At 37.8% G+C, this 14,879-nt stretch overlaps 1 protein-coding gene across 3 annotated transcripts in view; it reads right to left on the bottom strand.

The window, feature by feature from the left end:
- The window catches only part of adgrd2 (adhesion G protein-coupled receptor D2), a 95,015-nt gene that overhangs the window by 18,543 nt on the left and 61,593 nt on the right, over positions 1-14,879 (bottom strand). For all 3 annotated transcript variants that reach the window (XM_038271041.1, XM_038271039.1, XM_038271040.1), the window contains 3 exons: positions 10,274-10,315; positions 10,098-10,151; positions 8,267-8,414 (listed from right to left, as the gene is read on the bottom strand). In XM_038271041.1, coding sequence (XP_038126969.1) covers positions 8,267-8,414; positions 10,098-10,151; positions 10,274-10,315 — 244 coding nt within the window. The remainder of the gene's footprint in view (positions 1-8,266; positions 8,415-10,097; positions 10,152-10,273; positions 10,316-14,879) is intronic.

Genomic DNA, 14,879 nt, shown 5'->3' with positions numbered 1-14,879 from the left:
TTATTATTTTTTAGCTTAAGGTTAAATACAGTTATATCAAAACATGGATAAAAAGAAAATTCACAATTCTAAAATGTGTCAATCCACATTATAATGCAAAACTAAACTGTTTTCGTAAACTTAGTTAGTAGGCAGCATTTCATTGACAGATATTGGTATTATTGGCAATTTATTGTGTTTCCTTAAATAATATTAAATGTAGCATCGCATTTTGACCCTCTAATCAAATGTTACATATAAGGATAATTTCAACCTTTATATTTTAAAACAATATGAACTATATAACTATATAACTATATAACTCAATCAATAATATTTAGACCTAGGTTTGTCCAAGGCATTATTAGTGTAGAATTGCGGCTCCCTGGAGCTTTTAAAAAATTTATGAACATTTTCTTTGGTTTATTCTAATGCTGTAAACATTTGTATAATAAATACATTTAAACAATAAATGTAAACATTTCTTTCACCAAAAATTTGCATCATTGCCATAGGGATCAGTGGTCATAGCCTGCAACAGATGTTTCAGTGCCAGGGATACAAAGCAGTGGGTGTGTCTCGAACCATGGATTCCAAAGAGGAAAAAAAGAAAGATAGCTGATGAGAAGAGAGAATTCAAAGAAGAATTGACCGAATGATTTGCATTACTAATGCGGAAGGAATGCCTGCATTTTTTGCTTTGTAATTAGAGTTTGTCAAAAAAAAAATAAAAACAGTAATTTGGAAAGTGATTCCCCAGGAAGGCAAGCTAAATATGCAGCCGACCACCAAGTTGGGAATGACAGAAAAAGTGTGATTGGGGAACTTCTGGATAAATTACAGGAGCGCAAAGATAGATTTAACTGCTACTGCTGCAAGTTTGTTTGCAAGCATGGAAAACCGTCCACAGATCTGACAGGTAGCGCTCTGATGCAGGGATTCAATTCAATTCAGTTTATTTATATAGCGCCAATTCACAACACAAGTCATCTCAAGGCACTTTACAGTTCAACCAGATCATACAGTCAAATTGATTCTAAGTGTTCTATCTAAGGAAAACCAGTTGATTGCATTTACTCATTGACTCAAATACAATCCTTCACACTAAGCATGCTTGTAGCAACAGTGGAGAGGAAAAACTCCCTTTTAACAGGAAGAAACCTCCAGCAGAACCAGGCTCAGTGTGAGCGGCAGTCTGCTGAGGCCGACTGGGGTTCAAGAAAACAGAAGCAGAGACACAAAAAGCAGCAATAAAAGGCCGCCCCGTCCAGGACACACACAGCCAGGCAGACGAGCTCCGAGCCAGCTTCCATGTCAGAGGATGAAGAGAGCACATCCAGCCAGTCACAGTCAGGGATGGGAACTTTCTTCCATTTCCCCCCCAAAATAATCAAAATGAAAATAACACCAAGGATTGCTGGTGACGGAGGATCTGAGATGTTGGTGTTAGAGAGCACTGCTCTGATGGATGTCAGTTCCTACTTGGTTTCTTATGACTCCGTCAACTCCTCCCAACAGAAACACGGCCGCCGTAGAAAGATTCCTTTATCATGTTTCTATCATTTCCTCAATGCAGGTGAAGCGGCGTACGGTGAATACCACTCGGTGAGTGTGTTCATTGTTCCTCCCTTACCTCATGCTACTATGTGACATTTGCTCTAGGATAAACATTTAATCATTAATGCTTATTATGTTATTTAAGCCCACTAATTCCTTTTTTTTATAGTGGGCTGATAAACTAAGAGCCCTCATTGCCACAAGGCTTATATAAGACTCTTACATTTTTGCGGCTCCAGACAGATTTGTTTTATGTTTTTTTTTGGTCCAATATGGGTCTTTGAGCAGTTTATGTTGCCGACCCCTGGCGTAAATATATTGCTGTTACCCCTGTTGCAAATACTCAGGTTTGTGACAGCTTCCCTTACAAATGTTTCATAAGCAGCTCCTCTGTCTTAAAGGAACATCAGAAGAGTTTTTTTGACAAAACAGTATAAAACCGCATTCTCTACACATGGCCAAGGCAAGAAAGTAAAAGGTACTGGTACTAGATTGTCCAGCCTTTAACTGCTGACATGTCCAAAGAGGAGAATATGTGTGGAATTTTCATTTAAAAATGAAAGTGAAAACATGCTCTTGTTTTGTTTGCAGGAAGAATTGAAAAATAATAAGTTCTAAATGCTTCATTTACTGGTGTCCCTGAGGCCACAACACCTTTTAGGTGTTGAATTGATGCTGACATGACAAAGAAGAGAGAGCCTTACTACTTACTTTCTGGTTTGTTTGCCACTCTCAAAATAAATGCTTAACAACAAATGAAATAAGCCTATAAGAGAGCTGAGTAAAGTAATTACTGTTGTATATTATGTTCAAAAGAAAACCAGAGTATCTTGATGTTACAATATGTACAATTAATGGGTCGTAATTTAGTTTGATGGTATGCAAGGCTATTTTGTTATCTTGTAAAACATGCCAACTTTGATATTATTCATATTTGTTCATAGAAATTACACTTTTTAAATATCCCAACACTGCTGTTTGAGATCCCTTTCCTTGTTATTTCTTGGATTTCTGAATAGGAGATGATTATAGTGCTTTCGTTATATTGTGATTGAATACAGAGAGAAAACCATAGTGAGCTGGAGGCTTTATTAAATAGTTGTACCAAAGAACTGAAAACTTTGAATACATCTTTGAAGTTCTTTTAACTTCCACATAAAGGTTTCTCAATTTGGATTATGTTTTGAAGCACAGAAAAGCAGAGCTGACAGTCACTGAATGAAAATCAAACACAGATATATAGAATCTTGTTCTGCAGCAAAACCATACAGAGACCAATAGGATTTTAGACGAGTGATAACATTTTGTTGTTAAAAAACAAAACAAAAAACTAAGGTATAACAAGAGGGTAATTTAGCAATCAGAAGGCTTCAGTTCTTCATAACAGCTGTAAATTAACACTTAACAATGTGGGAGTGTCAGGACTCCAGTCTGTGTGTTTGTCTTTTGTGTTGTTCTCCCTTCCACCACCAGGAGGTGCCTGGTTCCGGTCCGCCTCCTCACACACCTGCTGACGGTTACCTCATTATCAGAGTGTTCTTAAGCTGCTGACTGCCACTACCTCTACGCCAGAGTGTTAGCCAGTTTTTGGTACTCTAGCCAAGCTGAATTTTCATTAAGTAAGACTGAGTTCTTGTCTCCCTGAGATTTAACTTTGTTTTTGTTTTTGCCTCTCGGCAGGAAGTCATCCTGCAAACTCGACCTTTTCGGACCTCCTCTCCCAGGAGGGATCAACTGAGTCTTAAACTGAGCAAGGGATTCAAACAGGAGGTTTGGATCCAGTCTCATTTGAGGACGCTGAAATTACTCTCTGAGCAAGGGAATCATCTTCACCACGACCCGTTCAAGTACAGTAGGAAATCTGAGTGGCAATCACCGTCTCCGTCCATCTACACCGTCCGAGTTCTGGGTAAACCCTGTTCCGCCCTCCACCGAATCAGACATACTCTGGAAAACCAACACACAGATTGGAGTCAAGGATCCTTCACCTCTCTGGAAACGTGAGTCAACAAACAGAACCTCTCCTTCAAGATCAACGAATCAAATTTCCCACTGAGCCTGAACTAACAGTCTGTCTTCCCCTCACCTTCCAGTTCCGGCTGAGCAGAGTACCGAGAGACTCTGCACCAAGCTTAACCTCTTCAATAAAACCTGTTGAACTTTTCATCTGTGTCTCTCTGTTTGGTTTCACTGCATGTGGGGCCGAGCCTTAGATAAAATCATGACAGGGAGAGGTTATTTGGTTGAGGTATCACAAAATCTTAACTTATTTGTTAGAAAACAACTGTTGATTTAATCTACCCTCCTAGATTTTCTTGATGTCTTTAGTTTTTTGACTAATGACATTCTTAATTTTAAACTTACTTTTAACATCAAGCTTTAATTGAATTAATTTTTCCATTTTGTTATAAAAATATGTGATGCAATCTGCCGACTTGCCTAACAAGTAAATACGACCGTTCTGTATGTAGTAATATAATATCTGTAGTAATACAGTTGACAGCCTGAAGACAACGACAAGAATGTTTGAAATGTTATTGATTGTTGTCATGTCACTACCATCAGCTGACACCTGTACACTCGTCTTATTACACATTTCAGACAGTGGAGGACATCAAACGCATCCCTACTGTACCATGCATATGCACTTGCCTAAAGAGAAGTAAAATCTCAGGAAATTTACCTAAGCTGTTTTTTGCTTAGCTGCTGTGTGTCGGGTTACGGAGAAATTTGTACAGCTGTGCTTTTTTTTCTGTATATATGCCTTCAGTTTTGGGGAGTTATGTATATAGTCCAATCTATGGATGGATGGATGGATGGATGGATGGATGGATGGATGGATGGATGGATGGATGGATGGATGGATGAAACCAAGCTGGCTGACACACAAGGAAAAGTCCAAATACCTTGTCTATTTCAGTTTCTACAGGGGAGTAGAGAAAACACCATTCCAACAGAATACCATATAACAACTGTAAAACTAAATTACAACTATATCTATACAACCTCTTTGTTTGTATATAGATTTTTTTTTTTTACAGTATAAAATGAATAAAGTACACTTGAGCGGACAGGTAAATATTTCTTCATAGAAAAAAGATATAAAAAAACATTAAGAACATTAGAACATTGTTTTACATTGTTAAGGGTCTATAAAACAAATAGTAAAACAAAATCCTGACTGAGTTTATCATAACTCATGTATGAAAGGATATATGAAATTGTGTTTTAGAAGGCATGGTGTTACCCATGGCGATGGTTATACATGAGGGTTTTAAAGCAAGCAGCCATTCTCTCCTATTCCCAGTACTGCATACCACCATTGACTCTTTTATGTTTGGTGTATTGTCTATTGTAGACAAACAATGAAAGACGAGGGCTGTAGGATATTCATAGAAAAAATGTTGTGGTCTTGAGTCACACAACGAAGCAGGCACTATATTGCTGTTTTTAACATCTTGTTACAGAAAATGACTGGCAATGATAATCTAACAGTGGCTCAGACTTAGAAAGACAGCTGCTATAACCCATGTCTACTGATCAGCCAACGGAATAGAGCTGCTGCTGGAGATGTGCCACTTAAAAGTCAATTAAAAAAGATAATTTCCAGGCAATCTATTTTCAGGATATTGTGAGTATTTATATTGGAAAGAAATAATGAATAAGTGAATAAAACAACAACCAATATATCATATCATCTGAAAAATTATAGGAGTAGTTATAAATCTAAACCACTTATTGATGAATAGCGTGAAAATGTACAGTCTTTGGGATTAGTTCAAAGCACTAGCAAATAACTAGCCAGAATGCTGGGAATCTACCATTTCACTGAAACATGGCTCCAGGATCATAGACTTAAATTCGGTCAGGCTTCCTGAGTGTTCAATCAGACAGAGCTTTAAAGAAATGCGTGAACAAAAAACGAGGTGGATTAGCCGTACATCTGAACAGCTGATGAGGTAATTCAGGAGTTGTTTTTTTTTTTCTTGTCTTTGAAAAAAATTCTCAGCTGCTCTAAAAACAACAAGAACAAAAACCTCTGGACTGGTTTTTGCATATGATAGCAGCTTCACCTCATCTGTTCCTGTTTGGCTGTGACACCATCCTGGAAGGAAATACAGTATCAGCTGTGCTGCTGCCATCAATACCTTTGTTTATAGATTTTCGAGATCGGCCTGTTTTTAATTTTGTCTATTTTTCTGACTGTGACAGGCTGGATGTGCTCTCTTCATCCTCTGACATGGGACGATCGGAGCTTGTCTGCCTGGCTGTATATTTCCTGGATGGGGCCGCCTTTTACAGTTACCTTTTGCATCTCTGCTTCTGTCTCCTTGAACCCCAGTCGGCCTCAGCAGATGGCCGCTCACACTGAGCCTGGTTCTGCTAGAGGTTTCTTCCTGTTAAAAGGGAGTTTTTCCTCTCCACTATCGCTACAAGCATACTTAGTGGGATTAATTGCCTTCGAGTCAATGAGTCGATGCAATCAGCTGGTTTTCCTTAGATAGAAATCTTTGAATCAATCTGACTGGATGATCTGGTGAACTGTAAATTGCCTTGAGATGACATGTGTTGTGAATTGGCGCTATAGAAATAAACTCAATTGAATATGATAAATGGCTTGCAAAGCTTCATCCTGCATTTAATTATTGATCTATACACACACATTTACATGACTTTATATAAATGTCAAGGACTCATACATCTCTTTAATAAGTCTGCCTTCTGGTGAATAAGATCGCAATGTTGATTTCTCTGCTTAGAATATAATGCCCTTTTCAGAGGTCACCTGCAATCAAGATAGATGGTTAGTTGATTAAAACGTAATCCTCTCCAAGGAGAATGATAAACTATGCTTTCTGTCCCTCAGTTTGTTTTTCTGTTTTTTTTTTTACTATTTATTTATTTATTTAAATAACTTTTCATAATCTTTCCACGTCAAATGTGGGAATTTTATTTCATTTGTGTATTGCATTGAGACAAAAGTGAAAAAATATCTGCGCAATCTGTCTAGTCGAAGCCTCTTTTTATGCAGTCAATGTGACAAAATCGGATAAGAGAACGGAATAAACAGCTTATTAATGTACAAGATGCTAACGAAATGAGGCACATTTTAGTGCCTATTTAATGCAGTCTAATGACTACATTAATGAACTTTGATGCATATTTTACAATGGGGAGGTTTAGTCTTCCTAGTAATCAATAAGCAATCCCTACTGGTTGGCCTAGAGTCTTTTTCTTGTAAACGACCACATTCACATAGCTTTTTAATCAATTTACTTCTTGGCTGAATGATTAGTTCTTCTTTACCTTTTGGTCCCAATTCTGCCAAATAAACTGCAAATGTTCAGAAGAAATTATTCAGCAGCTAAGCTCCTCTTCCTGTTGTCTTAATGTTTTACCCACAGGTTTTATTAATAAGATTTTTAACACCTAATGTGTCAAACAGACTGACTGACTTTATGATTGTTCCCTCAGAACTACAACAGAACTCTCCTCACTGAATCGGAAAATTAAACAGAGTGAATGGTTTTAAGAAAGGCAGGGACAGAGAAAACTCAAAGTTTTTTGCCACCTCCAGAAGTTCTTCGATGACTCGGCCATTGTGAGCTGTGTTTCTAAGGGGAACTAGCTCAGTACACAGTAAATGTTGCAGTCCCACAGTAATTAAGATTGGGACCAAATTTACTCTTGAGTGTTACCTTAACTCTGCAACATTTACTGTGTACCAGTCGGTCAATAGACTTTTTGGTGTGGTATGAGAACACGCTGCCTGTGTCTTAACACCAGTAAGACCAAGGAGACAGAGACAACTTCAGGAGACATAAAGAGACTGAACAAGCTGGTGAGGACAGCCACTTCTATCCTGGGCTGCACTCTGGACTCTATGGAGGAAGTGACTGGGAGGAAGGTGTTGTCCAAGCTTCATGAACAATACCTTTCCCCCCCTGCACCAGACTGTAGAGGAGCTGAGCAGCTCATTAAGTAACAGACATCCCCGTATTTTAAAAGGAGTGCTAACACAGGTCATTCATCCCTGCTGCCATCAGACCTTAAATGCCACTGCAATATAACCTAGTTTAATAAAACTGCAATAACTTATACTATTCATCTGTTTAACGAACCAGAAACTGCACTTTACCTGCCAACTATTTAATGTAAACTATGCTGTATATATAAGTCAACTTAAATCACTCCTTTATTTTTTACAATCCATTATATATCTTGATGCACTGTATAAACTTCATTCACCTTTTCCTCCTATATGTTCTTTCTGTTTGTTTATAAGAGCCCATGTCATAAGCAAATTTCTCCATTGGGAGATTTTTAAAGTTCTATTCATATATTTATATATTCCTGCTCGGTGTTTCCTTTACATAGAAAAATTAAAACCAATCTAATTGTATGAACTGGTTGATTTCTCTCTGATGTACTGGGTATTGGGATCTGAGACTTAAAACTCAGTTTATCATAGAGGTTCATGGTTAATATACTTGGAGTTCTTTATTAAACAATGCTTTGTGAAACTAATCTCAGGTTTATACAATAACCCAATATAAATCATAGAATATTCAAGTTATAGAGTATAAAAATATTAAACAATTATGGCTAAAGCATTATTCAATAATTGTTAATTAAAGAGACCAGAGCCCTCCTGCCTAAACATTTTCTTTCCAAAGTTAAATAAATAAAATTGAGTACATATTTTAACCAAGAGCATGTTGCAGCCTACCATTTTTGATGACCAGTGATGTAGAGGCAGAGCTAAATGGTCCAGAGGTCTCACTTGTTTCTGGGCTGGAGGAGGTTGGGGGACTCCGACTCCAAGGGGTTATTGGAGCCCTCTGGGAGGGAAGGAAGCTGGTAGGCTGAGAGCAGTTCTGCAAAATACATAAGTTTCTCAATTACAACTGTATTCTGATTTTACAAGTTTCTTACTCTTTCAGCTTTTCAGAAAAAAAAACATAATTTAATGTTTATCAATGATAAGTAAACAGAAAATCCATTTGTTAATTGTTGAGGTCATTAATTTAGATAACAAAGCTATCCTAATCCATCCGACCTCATTCAATTTGTTATTGCCTCCTTCACTGTTAGAATAGACACATTTCCACAATAATTAACAGTATTATTTTACAGTAACTTGTTGTAGCTGATTTCTTATTCTACAGTAAAAGAACCTGCCACGGCCCCATGGGACCTCAACACTAGGGCTTCTGGGGTCAGGCTTCTCAGAGACTATGCCCCTTTTGGATTTGGCCCAACTGGGGTCGGGTCCGAGGTGCTCTTGCCTGCTTTTCTCTGGTGGGTTTGGCCGTCCTAATACCTGGAGCTCAGGTCCCCTCTTTATCAGTCCTTGGCCCTATAGGGTGAGTCTGTAGTCACCCACACCTGCTATTGAGCATCTTTTCCTTCTAAACAGAAGTATTTCTGTCTCTATCTCTTTCTCTCCCCCCTTTATTCTTGTGCCCTGTCCCTTTCTCACGTCCCTTTCCATCTCTGTGTCTGTGTTTGCTATTTTATTCCCTAAATCATTTTCACAAAATCTTCACATATAAGTCTAAGTGGAATCTTATCGCAAAAAACATAATTGTCTGCTTGGAAAACAAAATCTGTTGGGCTATAATCTAGGTCTTGGATTGGCAAAACATGACACAAACAGAAAGAAAACCCCAAAAATTAACCATTTTGTGTTCATACCAAACCGTAACCTAAACTCAAGTGACAAATAGTCCTTCAGTAAATATGACCCCCTGTGGAGTCCAGACACTCAACAAGGAACAGTTGCTCTCTACAATGTGCTATTCTTTTGGTAGAAAATAGGCAAAATGTGTTAAAAAAAATAAAACACACACAAAATCACATTTCTATCCATATTAAGACTTCCATTCATTATGCCTAACCCTGACATTTACCCTAACCATTATCATTATATTCCTAACCCTTACCCTAATCTAATGTTAATTTACATCATACCCCAAACTGACTCTCTGCGATTACAAATGTAGGTCCACCACATTAGGACCAGCTCTCAGTCCAATAAGGCCTGTTGGTCCTCGGATGGTGAGTAAATATATCAAAAATGGTCCTAAATAGGTAACATAAACAAGTACACATCCAAACTTGCCTCTCTATCTTTGTGGGGCCTTTCCCCTGACTTCCATTAATTTCTACGGCCTAACCGTGACCCTTACCCTAACCCTAGACATTATGGGTTCATACCTAACCCCAACCTTAACTTAATTCTGACCCTGACCCAAAAACAGCAATTCCCATCATGGGGTTCTGGCATTGGGTCCCACAAGGAGTGGTCGGTCTCCACTACGGTCTATTTTTCCAGAAAATGGGCCACTCAATGCGTTAAGGTTAGACTCACTGTTTATTATTTAGATAAAATAAAGGGACTGAGAAAAAAATGTTACAGTACATTCAAATCAGACTATCATTTGCTTGATGTTGAAAACACATAGTAAGATTTTTTTGACATAAAAATAAGATAATAAATCCATGAAGACATATTTTTTCACAGCAAGTATGGATTAAAGGACTGTGAACCCCCTTACCGTGAAAGACAGAGCCTTTCTCTTCTCTTTGATCCTCTTTATGGCATTTCTCACCTAAATCAGATACAGACTTAATCCCACATACTATTTCATACACATTGTACAAAACACTGCATTTTGATAATATGTTGCTGATCCAGCAGCAGCTCTAACAAAATACAGGAATGTCATCTTACCTCACTGTTGTAAACAGCATACACTATGAAGATATACAGGCCCTGTGGAAAAGTAAGTTAGAAAATAAGGAAGAAATAAGCATGAGAAACAAACTTTTATTGACAATGTGTGTCTATTTAGTGCCTCATTTTGCAACCTCTGTAAAACCATGTTTTTCTCTTCACCTACAAAAGGAAAGCATTTACTGGAAATTCATTGCTATTCATTTTGCCTCCAACATGAAAACAGTGTTTTCATGTTGGATTCAAAAGAGGCTGTTTTTTAAAAAGGGCACCTTATTTAACAACAAATCTCCTCTGTTTAAATAAAAGAGATAAAACATTCATCAGACAAATTATTTGCAGAAATACCCTATTTTTTAAAAATTGATATTTGTTGACCTTGAATCAGTCAAGACATTGAGATCAGAAGAAATATTGTCCTTACATCTAACTATCAATGCTATGTAATTCCAGATGTACCAAGGTTGGCTCTAATGGGAAAAAAGGGCTAACAAACTCATACTTTATGTGAATTGTTCAACTATGTCTGAAAAGAGATATTTGAACTAGTTTTCGGAAAACCTGTTTTATTAGGTCATGTGGCAGTATGTTCTACTATCAACTGCAATTAGAATAAACAGGAACCCTTAATCCTAATAATACAGTACAAAGGCCATATTTAAGGCAAAGGGCAGAAAAAGAGACAGAAAAGCTTTGTATGAAAATCAAAATAATCTAGGAGGAAAAGTAGGGTTCATGTGCTGCTCATAACATTAACTTTAACATCTGATCACCAGCTAATGTGTGACCACCTCTATAGAGGGTGGGGTTTTTAGATCCGTGTTTATATTATGCCAAGGCGGGAAAGACATGAGCAATACCCTTAGAGAACCAATAAATTTAGCCAATCAAAGTGCTAGAAGACAAAGTGTTAGAAGGTGATTTACATTGATTAACAGAAAGCAGGTTCAGTTTGAGGTCTTGAGATCAAAAGCACTCTGATCATACAGTAAGACAAGTATCTCAAGTGTTAAATTGATTTGTTTAAATTAAAACGATGTACCAAGAAGAGTGAGCCATAATTACTCCAAAGTAATGAAAAATACTATCTGCTAGCTACTGACAAAAAAATATAACATCTATTGCCCCATATAGTAGCATAGCCAAGTTATTGGGTTTGGTAGCCATTATTTGTCTTAAAGGAATAGTACACCCAAAACATGATTACCCTTCCTTTCTACTCACCCCCATGCTGAACAACACCCTGGAGTACTTTTTTGATATCTCAAATGCATCTGGAGATCTGGGAGGCTTCTTGCTGTCTGCTGACATTCAAATAATGGAGGTGCCCAGCGCCCGAGGCAGAAAGGTCCATAAAAATCCACAAAAAACGTTTCAATATTCCTCCATACTGCTCGTCCAATGTATTCCAAGTTTCCTGAGTCAGTAGCATCCAGAATTTACTCGAAACGAAGTCATTTAGAATGTTTTTAGAGCATAAACAGTAGTGTATAGGATTTCCTGAAAGCGCGCACCTGCGCGATCCCGACGCTACGGAAGCCGGCAGACCAAACCAGCGCATTCAGCTCAGCAAAGAACTCATGCTCTTCCTCAACACTGAAGTCCTCAGACATTTTTCTTTTGTTGTTTATTTCTTTGCACAGGTAAACGGCACATTTCTTCTTCTACGCTTGCATTATTGGAAGAGCAGACGATGAATGCGCACTTTCATCTGGTTTGGTCTGCCGGCTTCCGTAGCCTCGTGATCGCGCATGTGCGCGCTTTCAGGAAATCCTATACACTACTGTTTATGCTCTAAAAACATTCTAAATGACTTCGTTTCGAGTAAATTCTGGACGCTACCCACTCAGGACACTTGGAATACATTGGACGAGCAGTATGGAGGAATATTGACACGTTTTTTGTGGACTTTTATGGACCTTTCTGTCTCGGTCACCATAGACCTCCATTATTTGAATGTCAGCAGGCAGCAAGAAGCCTCCCAGATCTCCAGATGCATTTGAGATATCAAAAAAGTACTCCAAAGTGTTGTTCAGCATGGGGGTGAGTAGAAAATGAAGGCTAATCATGTTTTGGGTGTACTATTCCTTTAAGTAGAGTCACAGTGGCTTGGATTTTTTTTTTTCCCTTATTAACCTATTGACCATTTTGATAAATACAAAGGTGGGTTATCAACGCCTAAGCAGCCAAGCTAGTTTTTAGCCAAGAATGATTGGTAATGGGTTGCCTAAAATAATCTAAATTAGCGTGTTTTATTATCTGCTTATCTTTGTCTGATATAAAAGTTTGCTTCATAAACTAAAACATTAAACTTTGACCAAAAAAGAAGCAGGACAAGAAATTTGTAAAAGTTCAACATCATTCTACTGCTTTGCTTTCATGTAATGCATAACATATGGCAGGGGGAGATGAGCATATACAGATCAGAATTTGTAATGGGCCAAGCAGTAAGGACAGTCAGGCACAGGTGTTTGTCAAAAAGCAGAGTCCTTTTATTTAACCCAAAAAATAAAATGGATACAAAAATAGAGGTCGAAGGTACCAAAACTGCTCAAATATACATGTAACAGAATAAGACTAACTCAAACAAAGTGACCTCCCTTAATGAGACAAAGGGGTCCACAAAAGAAAAACATGAGAGTAAAAAGGAATGGTGAGAGTACCAGTCCCTGTGGTGCTCCTGAGCTGCTGGCTACTTGATTAGACAGTTGACCCTTCAGTCTTACAAACTGTGGTCTGTTTGTTAGGTAGTTTTTGATAAGGGTGATTGTTGATGCCTTCACCTCCACCCGAGTCTTCTGGAGCTTCTCACAAGTCAGTAAGGCTAAATTGTGTTAAATGTTTTGGAGAAATGATCCTCACTGGGCTCTCTGCCTTCTCTAAGTGGCAGTGGTTGTGTTGAAGCAGGTGTATGATGGCTTCTTCAACAGAAATAACTAAACTGCAGGGGGTTCTTATTGATGCTTATTTGCTTGCTGAGGTGAACCAGCAGGAGTCTTCATGAGGGAATGTCATGGGTGCCATCTACTACATATATATAACTTACACTAACATTAAACCTCATTGAGCTTTGTTTTTTTTTCTACAGAACATAGTGTTATTTTGATTGGCAGCATCTCCTAAGCAGCAGCTTGTAGTGTTAAAACTGTACATTAAAAGAACACAAAGCCTCTTACTCAAAAGCCAACACCAATATTTTTTTTTTCGTATTTCAAAACAAGAACATGAAATATAGCAAAACTTTCACCTAGGTAGATATAACTACATGTAACTCAGTCAATAATGTTTAAGATTAAAGCAGCCTTGGTTTTCAAAACTGACTAAAATTATGCTCCCTATATTTTTTCAGGTTTACACAACTGAAAATTGTTTACTAACCCCAAAAAGCGTTTTAGATTTTTTCATCTTTTTTAATTATAGTACGTGAGTTTCTCCTGCACAAATCATAGTCTGGCATGGCAGATAACCAAGTTCAACCAGATCATTAGGTGATCTGCATGTCAATATATCCCAGTGTGAGAATTTAGAAGTGTTACTGTAGAGCAATTTCAGTGGTTATTCAATAAACTCATGTTATCCTATCTTTTCCTCAGTTTCATTGCTTCAGAGGAAAGCTGCTGATTCCTCCAAATCCTCCTACCAACATGAGGAAGAACTCCTACTGTAGTGTTATCTGGCCTCAAGTGGACTCTGGTTGTAAATCTAAATTAACTAGCAGCTCTCTAGAGGTCACCCAAGGGCTAACTCATTTTGATTCATTGAAGACACTGGGAGAGCAAAGAGGGACGAGAGGGGTGAGTAAAACAAGGAAGGGACATAACAGACTGGAACGAGGAAAACAAGAAGGTGGGGGGATTTATATGATAAAAGGAACTAAAGGAAGTACATTAGACAGAGGAAATGAGTGCCATTTTATCTGAGGAGAGCTACATGTAGATGTGAAGTTCTTCAAAGAGTCAACATGTTTAAATGAATCTGATAGTGAAAACATTAGCCTTTTTAAGCAAAATGGAGCAAGTGAATAACAGCCCTAAAACACCAATATCACAATGAAGCAGAAGGGACTGTTGTTGTTCTTGAGTTCTTATTTTTTGCTAATGGTTACATGAGTTGCATAATTCAAAGAATCTCCCCACTTCATTTATTTCATAAATGGCTGTACAAAATTATATTTGCTTTGTTTAGTAGCTTTTCTAAAAATCTATTTTTTTTCCACAATTAATGCAAGATTCCATGAATGCTGCTCCAATGCTGTTTAATACTGTGTTTTCTGTAGATATTTGAGTGTATACTGTACATGTTTTCTTACATGAATCAAACACGCTTGATAAATGAAGCTCATCTGAATAATAATATAAAAAAAAAAGCTGCAAAAGTATAAGACCATGTTATTATTGTCAGGGTTGAGTTCTTAAATTACCCTCTGTTCCACCCTTGTGCTTGTTTTATTTCCCCTTGGCTTCTTCCTAGTTGGTCTTGCCCACACCTGCTCCCAATCTGCTAATTAGCCTGTCTTGGTTCAGTCTCCCCATATATACACCACTTCTGCAGTCACTCAGTGATGTTTTGTTGATTTGTTGATTCCTTGTCTCTGGCTCCCCAC

Source organism: Cyprinodon tularosa, unplaced genomic scaffold, assembly GCF_016077235.1.
Source record: "Cyprinodon tularosa strain WSP-4 unplaced genomic scaffold, ASM1607723v1 ctg789, whole genome shotgun sequence".
Lineage (NCBI taxonomy): Eukaryota > Metazoa > Chordata > Actinopteri > Cyprinodontiformes > Cyprinodontidae > Cyprinodon > Cyprinodon tularosa.
This window is presented reverse-complemented; position numbering and strand designations above follow the sequence as displayed.